The sequence below is a fragment of the Microcaecilia unicolor genome, chromosome 3 (genome assembly GCF_901765095.1).
Source record: "Microcaecilia unicolor chromosome 3, aMicUni1.1, whole genome shotgun sequence".
NCBI classification, from domain to species: domain Eukaryota; kingdom Metazoa; phylum Chordata; class Amphibia; order Gymnophiona; family Siphonopidae; genus Microcaecilia; species Microcaecilia unicolor.
Genome location: NC_044033.1, coordinates 253,017,358 through 253,039,133, shown reverse-complemented (window position 1 = coordinate 253,039,133; position 21,776 = coordinate 253,017,358). Strand labels below are relative to the sequence as shown.

The 21,776-nt window shown below is 43.4% G+C and overlaps 2 protein-coding genes across 3 annotated transcripts in view; one reads left to right on the top strand and one right to left on the bottom strand.

Moving 5' to 3' along the window:
• The first annotated feature begins 1,469 nt into the window (after window positions 1-1,469).
• Window positions 1,470-21,769, top strand: LOC115466543 (galactoside 2-alpha-L-fucosyltransferase 2-like). Its single transcript, XM_030197844.1, has 3 exons — window positions 1,470-2,870; window positions 8,979-8,981; window positions 21,758-21,769. Exon 1 carries the CDS (start codon window positions 1,497-1,499, stop codon window positions 2,589-2,591), a length of 1,095 nt encoding a protein of 364 aa, XP_030053704.1. The 5' UTR covers window positions 1,470-1,496; the 3' UTR covers window positions 2,592-2,870; window positions 8,979-8,981; window positions 21,758-21,769.
• Window positions 10,095-21,776, bottom strand: part of LOC115466542 (galactoside 2-alpha-L-fucosyltransferase 2-like) — a 71,630-nt gene continuing 59,948 nt past the window's right edge. For both annotated transcript variants that reach the window (XM_030197843.1, XM_030197842.1), the window contains one exon: window positions 10,095-11,582. In XM_030197843.1, coding sequence (XP_030053703.1) covers window positions 10,492-11,582 — 1,091 coding nt within the window. In that variant the 3' untranslated portion in view covers window positions 10,095-10,491. The remainder of the gene's footprint in view (window positions 11,583-21,776) is intronic.

The window sequence follows — 21,776 nt, the reverse complement described above, 5'->3', positions numbered from 1 at the left end:
CAGCCCCTTGACCTAGAACCTTTTTATACTTGCGCAGCCTGAGAGCTGAAAAATGCTTGCTGTCCTGGAGAGTGTAGGGATCGGCAGAGGGAGGAGGGAGGGTTGATGGAGCTCTTCTCTCCAGCTGCAGAGAGAGAGGTGGGGGACAGTTAGTTGATGGCTCTTAGCAGAAGCATCTGTGTACCCCCCCCCCCCCAACTCTGACTGTGAGAAGGAGGATCAATTTTTTTTTTAATATTCTGTGTGTCCTTTCCTTTGAAAGATTTGTGGACCCCTGTGTTACAACCGTCCCATTTTGCTATGCTGACTCTTAATGTATTTGCTCAGGTTTACAGGTGTTCTAGACCAAAGAGGTCCATCAGTTCTACCCAGAAAGCTGTTCACTTACTCTCATACCCAGGCTATTCTCAGCAGTAACATCATCAGGTCCATGTCTGGTACATTCCTATATAGGCAGTCACTTGAGGTGGGGAAGGATAATATATGTTCTGCCTGAGTTCCACCACTTTTGTTTTCAGAGTGACTGAACAAAAGATCCCGAAAGTTTTCTGCTTGCTAATCCCTTTCTCTTAGGATATAAACTATTGAGATTAGTCAGGTTAAGACACCTTTTAATCTTTTTTGTCACATACACAAAAGGGATAATTCTGCAGTTCCTCAATACCTCTCCACTCTCATCTCTCCCTACACTCCTCCCCGGGAACTCAGTTCACTGGGTAAATCTTTCTTATCTGCACCCTTCTCCTCCACCGCTAACTCCAGACTCCGTTCCTTTTATCTTGCTGCACCTTATGCCTGTAATAGACTTCCTGAGCCGATACGTCAAGCTCCATCTCTGGCCGTCTTCAAATCTAAGCTAAAAGCCCATCCTTTTGATGCTGCTTTTAACTCCTAACCCTTATTCACTTGTTCAGAACCCTTATTTTATCATCCTCACTTTAATATTCCCTTATCTCTTGTTTGTCCTGTTTGTCTGTCCTAATTAGATTGTAAGCTCTGTCGAGCAGGGACTGTCTCTTCATGTTCAAGTGTACAGCGCTGCGTACGTCTAGTAGCGCTATAGAAATGATAAGTAGTAGTAGTATAAAGAGGACGACAAGATTTAGATTCTAGGGACATATTTAAATGACTAGAGTACCAGCATATAACACGTTGGTCAAGCAGTAGAGTAACGGGGGGGGGGGGGGGGGGGGGGGGGGTGAATGAATATGATTTTGGGGTTTTTTTCTCTGTGAGCAGATGAAACACATACCTTGTTTTTCAGTCAGATCAACAAACTATTCAGAACAGAATGGGTGCATGTTGGAAGGTTTTAGTAGATCAGGCAATATTCAGCCTTGAAAGATACAGCCTTAGGTAACTTGTTGAACCTTCCCCACATTCTCCTTGAAACTTTGGTTGTAAATCTTCGGTCTTGGGCTGGCTCTTACCTCTTACATTTTTCTTTTCTAGGTCTGCCACCGATCTTAGTAAAGAGGACAGAGGCAGCTTTCTAGATGTCCCAGAAGGGTTATATCCTTGGGGTCTTCCTTCTGGGCCTCTTCTCCCTGTCTGTAATCTTTAAATTCAGTAAGAAGCAGATTGGCATACAATGGGAAGAGCTCCTGGATGCCTCTTCCATGCTAAGTAATGGCCTCGAGCCTGAGGCTTCAAAGGCTCGCAATATGATTTGTGAGACTAAAAAGAAAAGAGATGGCATTTGGACGGTTTGGTCCCGCGGTCGCCTGGGCAATCAACTTGGACAGTATGCTGCTTTGTATGCCTTGGCTAAGCTGAATGACCATGAGGCCTACATACAGCAGGACACTCACAACTGGCTGGCTCCAATCTTCAAGATCAGCCTACCAGTGCTACATCGAGATACAGCTGGTAAGATTCCCTGGAGGAATCTCTGGCTCCATGACTGGATGTCAGAGGAGTATTATGACATTGAAGATAAATATTTGAGATTAACTGGCTACCCCTGTTCATGGACCTTCTACCACCACATCCGAGAGGAAATCGCCCAGGAGTTCACGTTCCATGACTTCATCAAGGCTGAGACCAACAAGCATTTAGAACAGATAAAAGGGACTAGAAAGAATGCTACTTTCATTGGTGTCCATGTGCGTAGGGGAGACTACGTCCAAATCATGCCCAAAGCTTGGAAAGGTGTGCTGGGGGACAAGACCTACCTGGAGAAGGCGATGGACTATTTCCGTACTAAGTACCAGGAACCCGTCTTTGTGGTGACCAGCAATGGGATGGCATGGTGTAAAGAGAACATTAATATCTCCAAAGGAGATGTCTACTTCTCTGGGGATGGGGTGGAATCCTCGCCCGGGAAGGACTTTGCCCTCCTTGTCCACTGTAACCATACTATCATGACCATTGGCACCTTTGGTTTCTGGGCGAGTTATCTGGCAGGAGGGGAGACCATTTACCTTGCCAACTTCACTCTACCAGACTCTAAGTTCTTGAAAATCTTGCATTATGATACTACCTTCCTACCAGAGTGGATTGGAATCCCTGCAGACCTTTCACCTCTTCAATATGAACTAGCAAACAAAGAGGCACCTCCAGGAAAAACTTCCTCATCTACACTGGGCTGACACACCCTTCCCATCCTCCCTTTACCCAAAAAATGTAACTGACTGATGTATATTTATTGGAAATAACTATACCGTTCAATATCAACAAACTAGAGCAAATATTTATCAAACATGATAGGTAAACAGGGTCTATATATACATATACCCACGTTGCCCCAATAGCCGCCTGAGGGTTAGTTCTTTCTGGGCTCAAGTTTAGAGGGTGGGGATTATCCCCTCCCCTCTAGTACTCTGCCACTTTCCTCAAAAAGCATGTACAATGTAAAAAATTAAAATGTTGTACCTTGCAAAAATTCAGAAATAAAGATAAAAAAATGTTCTATGATTTATTTTTATTTTTTTTTAATTGATCTTCCAGCTACAGGACCATAGACAAGAGTGACAGGACAGATAGACAGGGAAGTTGCCTTAGGAAAGCGGGAACAAGGCTGGAATTTCGCACAGAAAGGGTTATGTGATGAACCTATATTCTGGAGAGGAACCACAAGAGGGCAGCAAGAAGCGCCTCTGTTATTAAAAAGTACAGCTGTTTCTCTAGAAATTGCACCATCCTGTGGTCAATGTCTGGAATAGCGCTTGCAGTGCATTTAGTTTCAGCTGAAGTGAGAAGTTGTTGGAAGGGCTGTAAATCCTTAGTGGAAGGAGGCAGACGGGGGGAATAATGTTTTTTTTAAACAGAATGGATTTCAACCTGGGCTCTCTGCTGACACTCCTGGAAGAGGAGCCACAGAGTGAAGGCACAGTGTGGGGCCTTGGTGCTGGGCATCTCCGAAATTGAGCAAGCTCCTTTACTGTGACCAGGGAGGGGGATTCTGTGCCGGCTGTTTATCACCCTCAATTATTTTGAAAAGCTGGTGACCTAGCATGAATTACAGCCGCAGCTTCTGCAGGGGAAGCAAAGGTAAGAGATTAGGTTGGATTAATGGACCGATTCTCTGGTACAAGAGGAGCAGAAGTGGTAGCTATCAGTGGCATACCTAGGGTAGTTGACACCCGGGGCCGGTCATTTTTTAACACCCCCCCCCCCTCTCCAAAATCTAGTACTAGGCATGCCGAGAATACAAAACACTCAGGACCTATAGAGCAATTCTAGCATACCATAAGCAATAATTTCTACAAGTCACACAAGGAAAAGGAAAGCATCTTAAACACTACAGTGAGCACTAGAAAATCAATTCACCTACTGTAAAACAAAACCAGGCAGAATAACACAGATCGTCCATCTTGCACAGTCAATGCCAACTGAAAGCCATGTCTTTTTCACAAACACAGATACACCCTAATCCACTATAGAATAAGCAATAATAAACTTTCTATTTAGACAAAAATTAAACTGAACCCCCAAGATGCCAGACTCTGCATACAATGCAACACCACAGAAACAGAAAATGTCCCCTAGTACTGTGCAAAACATAAAGACAGCAGATGTAAATTTGAAAAAACTAACAAGTACCAATCACCACTTTACAAATTAACAAATAGAAATAAAACAAATCTAGAAAATAAAATAATACCATTTTATTGGACTAATACATTTAGCTTTCAGAGGCCAAAACATCCTTCCTCAGGTCAATACAGTATAGTGTTGTTACAATATCCTATCCGGACCTGAGGAAGGGGGTTTTGTTCTCCGAAAGTTAGCCAAAATGTATTAAAATTAGTCCAATAAAAAGATTACCTTGTTTACATGTTCTATTATAAACATTAACACAGCTACAATACTACTTTATCCTAAAGCAAAAAAAATAAAAATATATATTTTATTTACAGTTTGTTGTCTCTGGTTTCTGCTTTCCTCATCTTCTTTTCACTGTCTTCCTTCCATCCAGCATCTGTCTTTCTTCTCTCTCTGCCATCCAGTGTCTGCCCTCTCTGCTGTCCCCTCCATCCAATGTCCGCCCTCTCTCCCATCTACATCTGCCCTCTATCTCTGCCCCTTCCATCCACCATCTGCCCCTGTCTGCCCTCTCTCTCTCCCCCTTCCATTCACTCTCTGCCCTTTCTATCGCTTCCATCCACTGTCTGCCCTTTCTCTCTGTCCGCTCAATCCACCATTTGCCCTCCCTCTCCCATCCATCTAGGGTCTGCCCTCCCTCCCACTCCCCCTTCCATCCAGGATCTGTCCCCTCTCTGCCCCTTTTTTCCAGCCCCTAGTTCCAGCCCCACTATCCCACCAGTCCCCAGTTTCAGCTCCAGTCCTTGTCTCCCACCAGTCCCGAGCTTTAGCCCCCAGCCACTTCTCCCTGTCCCCTTTTTAGCCCCCAGTTTCAACCCCAGCCCTTTTCTGTCACCAGTCCTGAGCTTCAGCCCCAGCCACTTCTCCCTGTCTCCTTTTCAGCCCCCAGTCCCCACAATTTCAGCCCCTGCTGCCTTTCAGCCCCCAGTCCCAGTACTAGCCCCCTTATCCCACCTACCCTCCTTCAGCCCCCAGTTTCAGCCACCTTCATCCAGATGCCTTGCCCCCATTTTCAGCCCGACCCATTCTCCCACCTGACCCAGGCATGCCCCATTTTCCATCATGACCCCTTCTCAGACCCCAGTTCCAGCCCCCTTCTCCCATTTGAGAGCCCCCTCCTCCCATCTGAGAACCCCTCCCCACCCCTTCCCACACCTTCTCCCATCTGAGAACCCCCAGAACACCCCTCTCCTCTCCCATTTGAGAACCTCCTCCCCATCTAAGAACCCCCAGAACACCCCTCTCCCATCTGAGAACCCCCTCCCCACCCCAGTCCCCTTCTCCCATCTGGAAACCCCCTCCCCTCCCCATGTGAGAAGCCCTACAACACCTCTCTCCCATCTGAGACTCCCCTCCCCACTCAGTCCCCTTCTCCCATATGAAAACCCCCTCCCCATGTGAGAACCCCCACAATATCCCTCTCCCATCTGAGGACCCCAACCCGACTCTCCTGCTCCCACCCTACCTTTAAAAAAAATTATTTTGAAGCGTGGTTGCAGGCAGCGCCTCGCGTCTGCCCTGCAGAAGTAAATCTCTTCGCTTCGAAGTTCGTCGTCGTCGGGCCTCACTATGTCCCGCCCTCGCAGAAATAGGAAGTTTCCTCAGAGGAGGGCGGGACATAGTGAGGCCCGATGACGACGAACTTCGAAGCAAAGAGATTTACTTCTGCAGGGCAGACGCGAGGCGCTGCCTGCAACCACACTTCAAAATAATTTTTTTTAAAGGTAGGGTGGGAGCAGCGGGAGCGAAGCGGATCACCCCCCCACCCACTGACACCCGGGGCGGACTGCCCCCACCACCCCCCCCCTTGGTACGCCACTGGTAGCTATGAAAGCGTGAGCTTGATTGAGCCGAGCAAACATTTGCACATGTAATAACTAGAGCATACCACCAGATGGCAGTACAGATCGATCATAAATGAGTTGTGGAGAACAGTGGCGGCACCTTGTGGCCATTTCAAAACATGCAGGGTCAGGGGACCTCGTCTATGGGAACTCACAGACACAATAGTGTACAGAGGACTATGACTGATTACTTCAAGTAAGCCTAACATCAGTTAATGGAGACTGTATAACGTCAGTTAACGGAGACTGTATACTGTATGTATAATAAACAGTACTGTACATGTTTATCAGATGTCAAGCTTCTTTGTGTCACAATGGTTAAGTGCACGCTCCAGTTAACTGCATGTATTTCTTTGGTCCAAGACCCTTGCACTTAAGTGGATTGCACTGTATATATATGTATATAAAATTAAAGATCTCCACGGTGGATATGAATGAGATAGATGGGACAGTGTGATAAATGAAGGATTTATATGTTGATTATGGGTTTTGTATATGATTCTTGTCATATTATTCTGTTTATTGTCTTGTAACCTGCCAAAGCGGGCTATAAATATTTTAAATAAATAAATAAATAAATAAATAAATAAATAAAATATTGCAGAGGTTTCAACTCAGTCCTTGGGGTACACCCAGCAATCCATCTAGTCCAGTATCTTGTTTCCAACAGTAACCAATTCAGGTGACAAGTACCTGGCAGAAAACCAAACTGTGCCAACGTTTCATGCTACAAATCCCAGGGAAAGCAGTGGCTTCCCCATGTCTGTCTCCACAGCAGACTATGGACTTTTCCTCAAGAAACTTGTCCAAACCTTTTTTTTAAACCCAGATATGCTAATCCCTGTTACTACATCCTCCGGTAAACAGTTCCAGAGCTCTATTGGTTGATTGAACAAGTATTTCCTCTTGTTTGTTTTAAAGGTGTTTCCATGTAAACTTCCTTGAGCAGTCCCCTGGTATTTGAACATTTTGAAAGAGTGTGTTGTTGGGTACCAAGTAGTAAAACCTCCTCCTCCTCCTCAAACTAGGTTAGAACCTGTGACCTTCCATATTGGCCCATAGCTCCTTAACTGCTCTAGCTAGGCTGGAACCTGATCACCACCCTTTGGAGCCATTTCTCTGCAATAGTCCCACCTAGTTCTGGTTGAGCTAGGCCTTACTCTGCTCTGGTTCCACCTAGCTCTGGCTTAGGTATGTTAGAGCCCTTGGCTTTCTCTATTAGATCACAGCCCTTTAGCTACTGAGCTACTCAATCAACTGCTCAATGTTTTCAGTTTCTTCCCCATATCCCTTTCATTCCTTGATTTGGCTTTAAAATTCAAATATCTAGTTAGGCAGGGGATTTGAACAGTGACCTCTACTATTGGATCACCTTATGCCTTGCTTTCCCTGATTTGATTTTACAGATAAAGAGGTTTATTCACTGAAAGGCTTTGAACTCACAACCCTTTGTTCCAAAAGCAAATGTATGTCTCACTTGACCACCAATAACTTCATAAATGGTTGGTTAAATTTCCAACACCTTATACCTCTCACTTGTCCCACTAGACCACCATTAACTTGACAGTTTGAGTTTCCAACACCTTATACCTCTCATTTATTTTGATTTTTTCCCAATAAATAAAGATATTTATTTACTGAAAGGATTTGAACTCACAACCCTTTGCTCTAAAAGCAAGTTTATGTCCCACTAACTTGACAGTGGGTTGGTTGAATTTCCAACACCTTATACCTCTCATTTCTGTTGACTTTCCAAATATATAGATAAAAACATTTATTCACTAAAGGGATTTGAACTCACAACCCTTTGTTTCAAAATCAGGTGTATGTCTCACTTGACCACCAATAACTTCATACTAGATTGTTGAATTTCCAACACCTTATACCTCTCACTTATTGTGATTTTTTTCCAAATAAATACATTTATTTACTGAAAGAATTTGAACTCAGAACCCTTTGTTGCAAAAACGCCTAAGCTTCCCACTACTCCATCACTAACGTAAGAGTCTTACTTGAATTTTCTATACCTTATACTATGTTTGTGCAGCGCTGCATATGCCTTGTAGCGCTATAGAAATGCTAAATAGTAGTAGTAGTTATACCTTTCCTTCCCTGATTTGATTTTCTTATACCTGTCATTTATTTTGATTTTCCAAATAAATAAAGACATCTGTTCACTGAAAGGATTAGTGTGTGTTTGAAAATGATTAATCCAAATCCACTGCTACATTATAACTGGAGAACTGAATGAGTGAAGGTGAGGTAGAGATGTATCCCAAACTTCCCTGTTCATAATATATTTCATTGAGCCTCCAATTAATCCACCATCTCTCCTGGTAGAGGTGGAGTTTAAGGGAAAGATCATTTTAAAAGTTCCCACTGTACTAAGTGACTGCTAGTCTGACTGAGGAAAGAATGGATGCAGTGCCTCATTGAGGAGGTCAAATCTTCAATTTCTAAATATTAAACTATCTTTCAATTGTAATATAGTAATTTGGTCATTCTCAAAAGGTTACATAACAGCAATAGATTTTTTTTTCTTTGATGAACTTTTACTATGGAAAAATCTTGGCATTATTTGAAACAGAATGAACCCATGAACCTCTCATTTAAGGTAGATTTTTGTTGTATGCGTTCTTAAATCAAAATGTATATGCATGATTGTATGTTTGTGCCTCTAATTATATGTAACCGGAAGTTCTGATTTAAAGAATGTTTTGTTATACTACACTGAAAATGTTGTTGCAATAAATTTTTATTGATTTTTTATAGAGCTATGCTGGAGACCCAGACGCCTTTTCTAGAGGTCCAGGCACTGGACACATGAGAGACTTCTAGAGCTGCCAAATTGGCCTAAAATCTTTCTCCTGGAACTAGGCAGTCTTGGATTTCTGACCCCTCCATCCTGATGCATTATGGGACCTGCAGCACTGATCTCAATGGACTACAAATCCCACACTGCTTGGGGATGTCAATTCAAAAACAGGACTGAACTTCAGGTGCTAGCAAGGTGCAGGAAATGGATTATATCAGGACAGAAAACAGTATAAGCACAGTCACCATTCCCTGCCTTTCTTGCTAATTTAGTTAGTTACAGAGAAACATTTAAGGTTGACAATTGGATCCAAATTTGCCTGATAGGGTTAATCCAGGCCTGGGTTTTACCCCATTGCATGCAGGGACTTGTAGTCCTGATTTCTCCACTGACTCCCTAAGAAAAGCAAGTCATGGCATCCAATTGGGTAAACTCAGGACTGGAGTCTGGATCCAGTTGGAAACCCAAGAATCAATAAAGCAATTAAAGCAGAGTTGACAAGTTCCCTAGATCCAGAAGGAAGACTTTAGGGTTAGTCCTGGTTTGAACTCCTATCCCAAGCATTTGGGTCCTTGTAGCGCCCCCCCCCCCCCCCTAAATCCTAACCTCCCTCCTGGCACTGGGTTACTCAGCAGTGGAACCTGCAGAACTGCCAAGTTACCCATTCCAGGAGGGAGACTTTTTGTCCAGTCCTGGTTTTAAACTTATATCCCAAAGCAGTGTGGAACTTGTAGTCCATGATTCCATCCATTGAAATCAGTGCTGTAGGTCCCATAATGCACCAGGATGAGGTTGGCAGAAATGAAGGACTAGCCAAAACGTCTCCCTCCTGGAATGGGTAACTTGACAGCTCTGAACCTGTCATCTCATCTTTGCTTCCCTTCTCCTTGCTGCCCTGCTGAGGCTGCAGCTATAGGAAAATGCTGAAAGATTAAAATAAATCTCAGCTCCAGGAGTTAATCCAGTAAAAATGTATCACCTTTTGTTTGTTTTTGGCTCATTCCTGCAGAACAAATATCTCTTGGTGGTGCTATTCTAGAACCTGGCCACACGAGGGCGCCATTATATTTGGAATCACTGATATAAATACCAATTGTGCTCAGTGCCGACACCCAGGTGGTCATTCTTCAGAATACAAGTTGGATCACTGTGAATTAACAGCTAAGTAGGGGTAGAGCGTTAGTCCATTTTTCTTGTTCTTTTACTTCAGTTTATCACCTGAGTTACCTGCTCTGTGTATCCTGAGACTTATCACATAGCTGAAACTGTTTTCTCTTGTAAACATGACAGATTTTGGGCAGTGAATACTTTCTGTGCCTGAATGTAGCTTACCTTAGAAAAAAGGTTTGTGCTAAGTGCTTAAATAATAATAATTTATTTTTACACATCATTTTTATAGTTCCCTCCTGCACATACATAGTGCTGAACAATGGTAAATAAATATTCAGTACATTAAGTCTCTACCTATAAAAGCTTAGTGAGCATTTAAGGCAAGATGTGTTGGGAGATGTAGCATTCGAATACAGCTCCCGGTCTGTTACTTAAACTAATTCACCACACTTTCTTCTCAGATTGCTGCTGTCTTTCTCCAATGGGTATTTCTTCAACTGTTCGTATTCTTTCTGCTCATACTTCAAAGGTCCTCAGACTGGAAGGACCCAACATTTACTCTAAAACATGCATAATTGTAATTTTTCAAGCTTTGCTTCCAGGAACTTACCAAATATGTCCTAGAAAGATCCCTGATTTGTTCAGATATTTGGCTAGTGAGAGGAGAAGAGTGGGCTAACTCTGTGGCTTGGGCTGTTGAAGAAGAGGTGAAAGGTCAGCAGGGATCCCCTTCCACTCTGGCAAGAAGGCAGCGTCGTAATGGAAAAGTTTCAAGAATTCAGACTCCGGTAGAGTGAAGTTGGTGAGGTAAATGGTCTCCCCTCCTGCCAGGTAGCCTGCCCAGTAGCCAAAGGTCCCAACGGTCATGATGATGTGGTTACAGTGGGCAAGGAGAGCAAAATCCTTCCCGGGTGAAGACTCCACCCCATCCCCTGAGAAGTAGACGTCTCCTCTAGATGCATCAATGTTTTCCTTGCACCACTGTATTCCATTACTGGTCACTACAAAGATAGGTTCCTGATACTTATTACGGAAATAGTCCATTGCCTTCTCCAGGTAGGCCTTGTCTGCCACAACCCCTTTCCATGTGTTGGGCATTACATGGACATAGTCCCCCCTTCGCACGTGAACCCCAACAAAAGTGGCATTCTTCCTTGTCCCTCTCACCTGCCCTAAATACTTATTGACCTCATCCTTGATGAAGTCATGGAAGGTAAATTCCTGGAGAATCTCCTCCCGGATGTGATGGTAGAAGGTCCATGAACAGGGGTAGCCTGTGATCATCACGTGTTTCCCTTCAATTTGCTCATAGTCCTTCGACATCCAGTCATGGACCCAATGGTATTTCCAGGGTATTTTACCAACCACATCTTTGTGTATTACCGGTAGGCTGATTTTGAAGATTGGGGCCAACCAGTTAAAGGTTTCCTGTTGTAAGTAGGCCTCATAACCATTGAGTTTTGCCAAGGCATACAGAGTAGCGAATTGTCCCATTTGGTTGCCCAAGCGACCACTGCTGTTCACCGTCCAGATGCCCTTCCCCTTCTTCTTGGTCTTGCATGTCTCTGTGGCTTCACGTTTGAGGCCCTTGCTTGGCATGACAGAGGCATCCAGGAGCTCTTTTCTTCCTACGCCGATCCACTTACTACTAAATTGAAAGATTACAGACAGAGAGAAAATACCCAGCAGGAAGAACCCAACGATGTAAGCCTTCCAGGACATCCTGAAAGCCGCCTCTTTCCTCGTCACTGAGATCTGTGGACGGCCTAGGAAAGAAAAATGGAAGCGATGAGAGCCAGCACCAAGACCAAAGAATTTAATAGTAACAGGAATACATCACTTTTTTCTACTGCTATATACCAAAAGCATTCATATTCAAAAACCAAAACAATATGATGACCGTATAACCCAGTACTGAAATATAAACTCTTGACACATAGTTTCTAAAAACCCAGGCTTTAAATAGTTTACGACAGCGCATGTAATGTTGTTCATCTCAGTTGCGGGGTTACAGCTAATCACATAGAGGGTCTTTTACTAATGCACACTCACTCTTCTGGCACACGCTAAAATTCTGGGCATGCTAAATGTTAGAGACACCAATGCAGTCCTATGGGTGTCTCTAACATTTAGCCTGTCCACAATTTCAGCACATGCTAAAAACGTGACTGCACCTTAGGAAAAGATGCCCTTAGCGTATCCACATTACCATGCGCTATTGGTTATCATAGGATTACTGCCTGACCTCATACCGCTGACAGAATAGGTGTCGTTAAGTACTATCGCAGTAATTCTTTTTAACAGCAATATTCTAACATTGCCATTAGTACATAGTCATTAATTTTAAAAAATAGGAAATCGGTCATTTTGCTGCTGCAATAAAAATGGCCTTAGCACACGGGAAAAACCCGCATAAGGGTCCCAAGCTCGTCAATATATCTTTTGCCAGCATCCATCTGGCATCGTTTTGCCTCTGCTGGGAGCCTGACGACTTCTGATTTGCTAATTTTATACAGTATGTCCTGTTATGTGGTTAGCTTAGCGGAGTTTTAAAAAGGTCTGGACGGCTTCCTAAAGGAAAAAGCCCATAAACCATTATTAAATTGACTTGGGGAAAATCCACTGCTTATTTCTGGGAAAGCAGCATAAAATATATTGAATTTTTTCGGGATCTTGCCAGGTAATTGGAACCTGGATTGGCCACTGTTGGAAACAGGATGCTGGGCTTGATGGACCTTTGATCTGTCCAGTATGGCAATACTTATGTTCTTATATATTCTTATGTTATCTGTCTTTGAATCTTCGGCTTTTTTACAAGTTGTTTTTCCAGCCTAATCCATTCTTCATGGAAATGCATAAGGAGAAAAAAGTGGATTCTCCCCTTCAGAGCGGTCTCTCTGAGCCCCGTTCATGGACTGTTCTGGGCTGAGAGAAAACCTGCGAATCCATCGAGCTGCCACAGGATTAAAAACCCTACAATGTGAAGAACTGACCCTGCTCCTAATGACCAAATAAGACCAGGGTTAAGTTGAACTTTTATGCTGGCTTAGCTACATCATATGATACATCTGTGACATGATGGAATCACTTTGGGCCCTGTTTACTAAGCAGTGCTAAGGGCACGCTAGCGTTTTCAGTACGTGCTAGCATTTTTAGCACGCGCTAAATACTAAAGTCGCCCATAGAACATATGAGCGAATCTAGTGCTCACTAATTTTAGCAACGTGTAATTAAACTCTGGAATTCGTTACCAGAGAATGTGGTAAAGGCGGTTAGCTTAGCGGAGTTTAAAAAAGGTTTGGATGGCTTCCTAAAGGAAAAATCCACAGACCATTATTAAATTGGACTTGGAGCAAATCCACTATTTCTGGGATAGGCAGTATAAAATGTTTTGTACTTTTTTGGGATCTTCCCAGGTATTTGTGACCTGGATTGGCCACTGTTGGAAACAGGATGCTGAACTTGATGGCCCTTTATTTATCTATTCTACTGCCCGTAATTAATGCAGTATTTATGTTCTTTATTGTTGGTTTTACATTTAGTATTGCTGTTCCTTTAATTGTATGGTTTTATTATATGTTTGTGGTTTTATGTATTTATTTACTCTTATTGTACTTGTTTTTTTATGATTTGATGTGTATTAGCAGTCTTTTTGCCCCTGACACAGCCCTGCAAAGGGCAAACCACAACCTGTGTAGGGGATCTGTTCTTTAAAAATCTATTGTAATTAATAAAATCCTTTTAAATATAAGATTTTCTTCAGATCCCTTTCTTTCCTTTTACCACATTAGATCTTGCAAATTGTCTGCCCTATTGTGTTGTTGTTTTTGTGCTCCTGCCACTTTGTTCCTGAAAAACCAAAATTCGCTCCCATTCGCATCCTTTCCTCCGACTGCCTTCTCTGATCTTATTCCCTTTGAATCAACAGCAAAAGGGCTTGAAATAATAACAGTGTGTACCTTATAGTAAAAAAAAAAAAAGTTACCGCAGTCTGTTCTTTGTTTGGAAAGGATTAATTTGAACCAACCTCAAATCTAGGCAGCAAACATGCCTAGGAAGTTATTAGCATTACAGATTTCACCTTTGATTAAGTGTTTCTGAGGCAGACGCTGTCCCTTCATCTCCTGATATAATATTATCATCATTATGCATTTCCTAATCTGAGGCTTTTGGTTACCAGAACAGACTGTGCCATGGCTTGGTTTAACTCTCTCTAATTTCTGTTTTTCTTAGAACAAAGCCAGGCAAAGGATTTGCAGAAATACAGGCTGAAGAGTTAGTTATCTGTTGGCGAGACTTTAACATCGGTCGAAGTTGGAATCTGATTCACTAAACTCAGTCCCTTCATGCCACATACTAGGTGTCTTGATTCGAATTCAGCTCTCCCTGCTTCAGCTCTGCTGGTGATGCCATTCTTAATTAATTGCTTACACAAAAACATTTACAGCCCATTTTCTTACATAACAAGTTTCTTTTGCCCTTCCAAAAACAACTTATGCCTGGCTCCGTTTGCCAAGCCCAGAAACAGCAATTAATTTAGATTAGATTAGATTAGATTTATTATTTCCTTCTAGTCTGCCCTTATCCGGAGCAGATTAGAATAAAACAGCCATTTAAAAAAATCTACAAGAAAAACAGAAAAATCAAACCCATTACAATAGTCCATCAAAACAGAAGAAAACCTTAAACAAGAGGAAGACTCTGAGTTGCTTTTGGAACGCAGAGCCGCTGGTTTCACGAGTCGTAAAGGAGAGTGGCTTTCAAATAGTATAAAATAGCCATTCAAGAGGTTATATGATTTTATTCTTTACAAATCGAGGCTAACCGTCTAGATGAAAAGAAATTGTTCAGCCTTTTTTCTTCATAGACAATTGAACCTTTAAAGAAATATGGCACCAGCTCAGTATTTTTCAATTAGTTCAGCTATTCCTCCCAAATTAGCCTCCCTGTTTACTAAGCTGTGCTAGCGACCGCTGGACGCTAATGACGATGGCAGTTCGACCTGCTTTTCTGTAGGATGCATTGCTGAGACTTGCTCAGTGGATGGACATAAGTACATAAGTATTGCCACTCTGGGACAGACCAAAGGTCCATCAAGCCCAGCATCCTGTTTCCAAATACCTGGCAAGATCCCAAAAAAGCTCAATACATTTTATGCTACTTATCCCAGAAATAGTGGATTTCCCCCAAGTCAATTTAATAATGATCTACAGACTTTTCCTTTAGGAAGCCGTCCAGACCCTTTTTAAACCTCGCTAAGCTAACCACCTCGGGCCTTATTCCCACTTTTCACCGTTAGTAAGATTAAAATCTTACTGAAAAGATTGTGGACGTTGTCTTGTATTTTGGATAGTTGTCCGGCATAATGACAGATCCACCTTCTCAAATAGTTGAACGGCTTGCAGAAATTCAGAATTATTTTGTCAATGAAGGCCCCTTTCCATCTCCTATGGGTGGTATTCGTTTCACTCCTGTTATAAAGAAGGCCACTGATTGTCTACATACGTTGCAGTTTGGTTTTAGACCTTTCCACTCAACAGAATCCGTCCTATTGGCTATTGTGTTTGAGATATAATGGTAAATCAGCTATTTTGTTACAATTTAACTTGACTGCTGCCTTTGATACACTCGATTATGACATCTTGTTGTATAAATTGAGTTCATTGGGAATCTCTGGTAAAGTGTCATCTTGGATTGGAGAACTTCTTTTATGTTGATATTATCGAGTTAAAATGGCTGATCCCATTTCCACCTTGTGGAGTACCCCAGGGATCGAAGAGATAAAAGCAGATCAGTAAAGTATACATGAACTTTTATTCATGCAAATAGCAATCTCCTCATATCGCCCGACACTGGCCATGTTTTGCCTAAAAAGGGCTGCCTCAGGGGCTATCCTGTGGATTTAACTGGCAAACAGGTATGTAGAACGTCAGCCAACTGTTGATAGTGTCCACGTTGAAAAAAACCAGCACAGATGTTATGGCAGATTTGAGCTCCTTGTAGCTAACAGAGTAGCGTGTACGAACTCCTCTCACTATTGCTGGAAAAACATTTAACTTGACTGCTGCATGATACACTCAATTATGACATCTTGTTGTATAAATTGAGTTCATTGGGAATCTCTGGTAATGTCTGGTCAATTTTAAGATATGGGATAATGTAATTATATTTAAAAATATCAATTTTTCCATTAAGTATGTATGTGGTTGTGTTGATGCAGGGCAGCTGTTTGGCAGACTGCTTAGAAATCCAACTTTAAGTGCATTCTAAGGCATTATTTTGTAGTATCACACTACTCATATCTATATACACAATGCCCACCCTTATTAGCTTTGGACCCACCCAAAATCTCAGGTCTGGCTATGCCACTGCCGCAAGGGCCACGCGGTAGCTGGGCGGTAACTGAAAACTGACAAGCATTGGGTGAACAAAAAGGGCCCCTTAGAGAGGATCACTGCTTGAACCAGAATCGAAAAACGTTTCATCTCAAAGCAAGGACAAATTCTTGTTAAACCATACAACTTATAAAAAGTAGATTTTAAAACTGCATCAGCATGAGGCTTTAATGATAATGAAGTATCTACATGTAAAGCTAATATCTTTGACGCTCTATCAACCTTTAGTCTGGAGCCATCGGGGAGTGTTAAATCTGAAGGTATTTTCTTGCCCACTCGATCTAACCAGGGCAACTTGGTTTTATCCTTATTAAGTTTAAAACCATGGGCAGACTGGATGGACCATGATGGCAGAAAAAGACATGCATGGTCCATCCAGTCTGCCCAACAAGACAAACTCATATGTGCTACTTTTTGTGTATACCCTACTTTGATTTGTACCTGTCCTCTTCAGGGCACAGACCGTATAAGTCTGCCCAGCACTATCCCCGCCTCCCAACCACCAGCCCCGCCTCCCGCCACCGGCTCTGCCACCCAATCTCGGCTAAGCTCCTTAGGATCCATTCCTTCTGAACAGGATTCCTTTATGTTTATCCCACGCGTGTTTGAATTCTGTTACCGTTTTCATTTCCACCACCTCCTGCGGGATGGCATTCCAAGCATCCACTACTCTCTCAGTGAAAAAATACTTCCTGACATTTTTCTTGAGTCTGCCTCCCTTCAATCTCATTTCATGTCCTCTCGTTCTACCGCCTTCGCACCTCCGGAAAAGGTTCGTTTGCGGATTAATACTTTTCAAATATTTGAACGTCTGTATCATATCACCCCTGTTTCTCCTTTCTTCCAGAGTATACATGTTCAGGTCATCAAGTCTCTCCTCATACATCTTGTAACGCAAATCCCTTACCATTCTCATAGCTTTTCTTTGCACCGCTTCAATTCTTTTTACATCCTTCGCAAGGTACGGCCTCCAAAACTGAACACAATACTCTAGGTGGGGCCTCACCAACGACTTATACAGGGGCATCAACACCTCCTTTCTTCTGCTGGTCACACCTCTCTCTATACAGCCTAACAACCTTCTAGCTACGGCCACCGCCTTGTCACACTGTTTCGTCGCCTTCAGATCCTCAGATACTGTCACCCCAAGATCCCTCTCCCCGTCCGTACCTATCAGATTCTCCCCGCCTAACACATACATCTCCCGAGGGTTTCTATTCCCTAAGTGCATCACTTTGCATTTCTTCGCATTGAATTTTAATTGCCAAACGTTAGACCATTCTTCTAGCTTCCTCAGATCCTTTTTCATGTTTTCCACTCCCTCCGTGGTGTCCACTCTGTTGCAGATCTTAGTATCATCCGCAAATAGGCAAACTTTACCTTCTAACCCTTCGGCAATGTCACTCACAAATATATTGAACAGAATCGGTCCCAGCACCAATCCCTGAGGCACACCACTACTCACCTTTCCCTCCTCCGAGCGAATTCCATTCACCACCACCCTCTGGCTTCTGTCCGTCAACCAGTTCCTAATCCAGTTCACCATTTCGGGTCCTATCTTCAGCCCATCCAGTTTATTTAAGAGCCTCCTGTGGGGAATCGTGTCAAAAGCTTTGCTGAAATCTAAGTAGATTATGTCCATAGCTCGTCCCTGATTCAATTCTCCTGTCACCCAATCAAAGAACTCAATGAGATTCGTTTGGCACAATTTCCCTTTGGTAAAACCATGTTGTCTCGGATCTTGCAACTTATTGGCTTCCAGGAAATTCACTATCCTTTCCTTCAGCATCGCTTCCATTACTTTTCCAATAATCGAAGTGAGGCTTACCGGCCTGTAGTTTCCAGCTTCTTCCCTATCACCACTCTTGTGAAGAGGGACCACCTCCGCCGTTCTCCAATCCTTCGGAACCTCTCCCGTCTGCAAGGATATGTTAAACAAATCTTTAAGAGGACCCGCCAGAACCTCTCTGAGCTCCCTCAATATCCTGGGGTGGATCCCATCCGGTCCCATGGCTTTATCCACCTTTAGCTTTTCAAGCTGTTCATACACATTCTCTTCCGTGAACGGTGCTCTATCCACTTCAATCTCATTTGTACTTTTTGCAGTCCATCGCGGTCCTTCTCCACTTGAAGTTGGATTTCTAAGCAGTCTGCCCAACAGCTGCCCTGCATCAACACAACCACATACATACTTAATGGAAAAATTGATATTTTTAAATATAATTACATTATTCCATATCTTAAAATTGACCAGACATAAGTCTACTACAATGGCAAACCTCTCAACACACATGGCAGGATCCTGCAATATAATTACATAGGAAAAATGTATTCAAATTCTGGTAGCACCTCAATAATATCAATACAAAATCCCTTCACTGCCAGGTACTTTGTGAAGTAACACTAAAGCCTGCAAAGAAGCTAGGGGAAGAAAAGGCAAGGATGTCAATTAATGGTGATTCTCAGACATCACCAGGTATTGATAGATGGAGACAGAAGGAGATATTGCCTGGTCAAGTGCGTGAAGTCCTCCATGCAATCCGATCCACTGTACATTGAAGTTCTACAAAAGTACATAAGTGTCCTGTCAGCACTCCTATGTTAACCCTACACTGGAATGAAAGAAACCCTTCCCGCCCCACGTCTTGCTTTCCTATGCTTCACATATAGAAACCATACGCTGACCAGGATGAATTGACCAACCATCTGTCACCCATAGACGCTAGAAGGAAGAGATATTACAATAAAAGATCATAAGTCAGAAGACTTGATTATAAGTACAAGGCTCACCCTTTGCTAGCAAATCCGCGTGTGTGACTTTAGGCCGGGAACTCGATTGAAGCCTTGCTGAACAACACCACTGCCGGCATGGCCGACTGACCGATGTGATGCAGCAGCACAGCACTGCAGTGCCACCACCGGGCCCCTCTTGTAGGCCAGACCCGGGGAATCTTGCCCCTCTCAGCGGCCCTGCTCGCAGGGTCCGCGCTAATAAACAATCAAGGCAGAGGCGCGGGACTGCGGCTCTCTGCCTGCCGCTACTGTTTCCTGTACCGGTCCTGCCTCTTCTGAGGTAAACTTCCGGGCCGGCACAGGAAGCAGTAGCAGCAGGCAGAGAGCCATGTTCCCACACCTCTGCCTTGGTTGTTTATTAGCGCCGACACGGCGAGGTGCAACTGCAGGGATTGTTCTGCATGGCGATTGTTGTTTGATGTAAAGCTGTTGCTGGACTAGAGGCACGGCTGCGAATGAAAGGCCGTGCAGCTGCAATTGGAGGGTTACAAAAGACTGGGTGGGCCTGAACAGAGATTGGGTGGGCCAGGGCCCACCCAGGCCCACCCATAGCTACGCCCGTGCCTTGTGGTAATTTTATTTTTGAAGCACGTCTGCTATGCGCACCGGAAAATATTTTTAAATTTTCTGGCACACGAGCGGTAATCGGCATTTTACGCATTTAGACCACTACCACCAGGTTACCGCATGAGAACTTACCGCTAGGTCAATGGCAGGCGGTAAGGTCTTAGACCCAAAGTAGACGCATGGGAATTTTCATTTTGCCACATGTCAATTTTCAGCAAAAATTTTAAAAAGGCATTTTTTACAGGCGTGCTGAAAAATGATTCTGCAGTGCACCCAAAACACGCAGCTACGCTACCACGGTCCATTTTTCTGAAATTAGATTATTCTAATGTCCTATATTGTCTTTTTTTCAGCCAACTTGACTGCTAGACTGCCAATATTGAATTATTGTTAAGTTTGCATGTTGAGTATATAAGATGTTCTATGGGATATGTCCAGAATACTTATTTTCTTCATTTTCATATCTGTTATCCCTATTTCATCACATGCTCTAGATTCAGGCCATCATTTGTGAAAGTAAGGTTTAAGAAATCTCATTTCTGTATCAGGCAGTTTCAACATGGAGCTCGTTCCCAGTTGATATTAGAAAGAATAATTCTTTCCTACTGTTTCGAAGACAATTAAAGTTTATTTGTTTAACTACTACTACTACTACTATTTAGCATTTCTATAGCGCTACAAGGCGTACGCAGCGCTGCACAAACATAGAAGAAAGACAGTCCCTGCTCAAAGAGCTTACAATCTAATAGACAAAAAATAAAGTAATCAAATCAATTAATGTGTACAGGAAGGAGGAGAGGAGGGTAGGTGGAGGCGAGTGGTTACAAGTGGTTACGAGTCAAAAGCAATGTTAAAGAGGTGGGCTTTCAGTCTAGATTTAAAGGTGGCCAAGGATGGGGCAAGACGTAGGGGCTCAGGAAGTTTATTCCAGGCGTAGGGTGCAGCGAGACAGAAAGCGTGAAGTCTGGAGTTGGCAGTAGTGGAGAAGGGAACAGATAAGAAGGATTTATCCATGGAGCGGAGTGCACGGGAAGGGGTGTAGGGAAGGACAAGTGTGGAGAGATACTGGGGAGCAGCAGAGTGAGTACATTTATAGGTTAGTAGAAAATTTCTGCTTCAATGATAACAATCTTTTTTTGGTATCTATTTCTTTTTATTATTGTGTAATAGCTAATTCTTGTGTTATCCGCTTGTAATAAAAAGGATTTTAGAGATTGCTTTTCAACTCTATCTGCCTTGACTAACAAGCGCACTTGGGGTCTGTATTGTTGATTAGAAGTAATTCTGTTTAAAAATGATTGTTTAACTTTGATTGTGTGAAAATAAGTTGTACCTGGGGAAATAGAAGGGAAATGCTGGATTGTGGGGTGGGGGGGGGGGGAGGATAGGAAAGGGGAAAAGGTAGAGATGTTGGACTGTGGGCATTAGGGAAGGGGAGAGGGGAAATGCTGAACTGTGGATGGGTAGGGAAAGAGAGGGGAAATTCTGGATTATGTTTGGAGGGTAGGAATGAGGAAAGGCGGAGATGCTGGACTGTGTGGGGGGCAGGGAGGGGGAGAGGAGAGATTTTGAATGGTGGGGGGTAGGAGACAGGAGGTGAGATGCTGAACTGTATGGGGTAAGGAAGGGGAGAGGGGATGTTGGACTGAGAGGGGTAGGGAATAAGGGAAGGGAGATGCTGGATTATGAGGGGTAAGGAAGGGGATATGCTGAACTGTGGGGGGAGAAAGGAGATGCTGGATTATTTTGGAGGGTAGAAAAGTGGAGAGGGGAGATGCTGGACTGTGGAGGTAGGGAAGGAGAGATGCTGGGGATTTGTGATCTAAGGCCTTGAGCTGCCTCTGTGGTAGGGAGGAAAGGGGAGGGGGTTGTGCTTAGCTGAAGGTTTTCCGAGGCCATTGCAAACCCTTGCTCTGGCCCTGAATGTCCACATCTGCATGTGGGGCTCCCAAAAAACAGCAGCTAGTTTATTTTTTGCAGTCCTTTCTGAAAGAACTGTTTCTACCACACTTACGGGTTAACTGTTGTCCGTGTTAGCTAGTTCATTTTTAAGAAAGGTAGTGGAAGCTGCTATTCCTTAACCACCTATGCCTCAATGCTCCCTGTTCCTTCCAGTCATGGACAAATGATTCCCCCCCCCCCCCCCCCCCCCCCCCCCCCCCCCGTTTTTTTTAGCCACATTTCAGTGACTGTTTTTGGAATTTG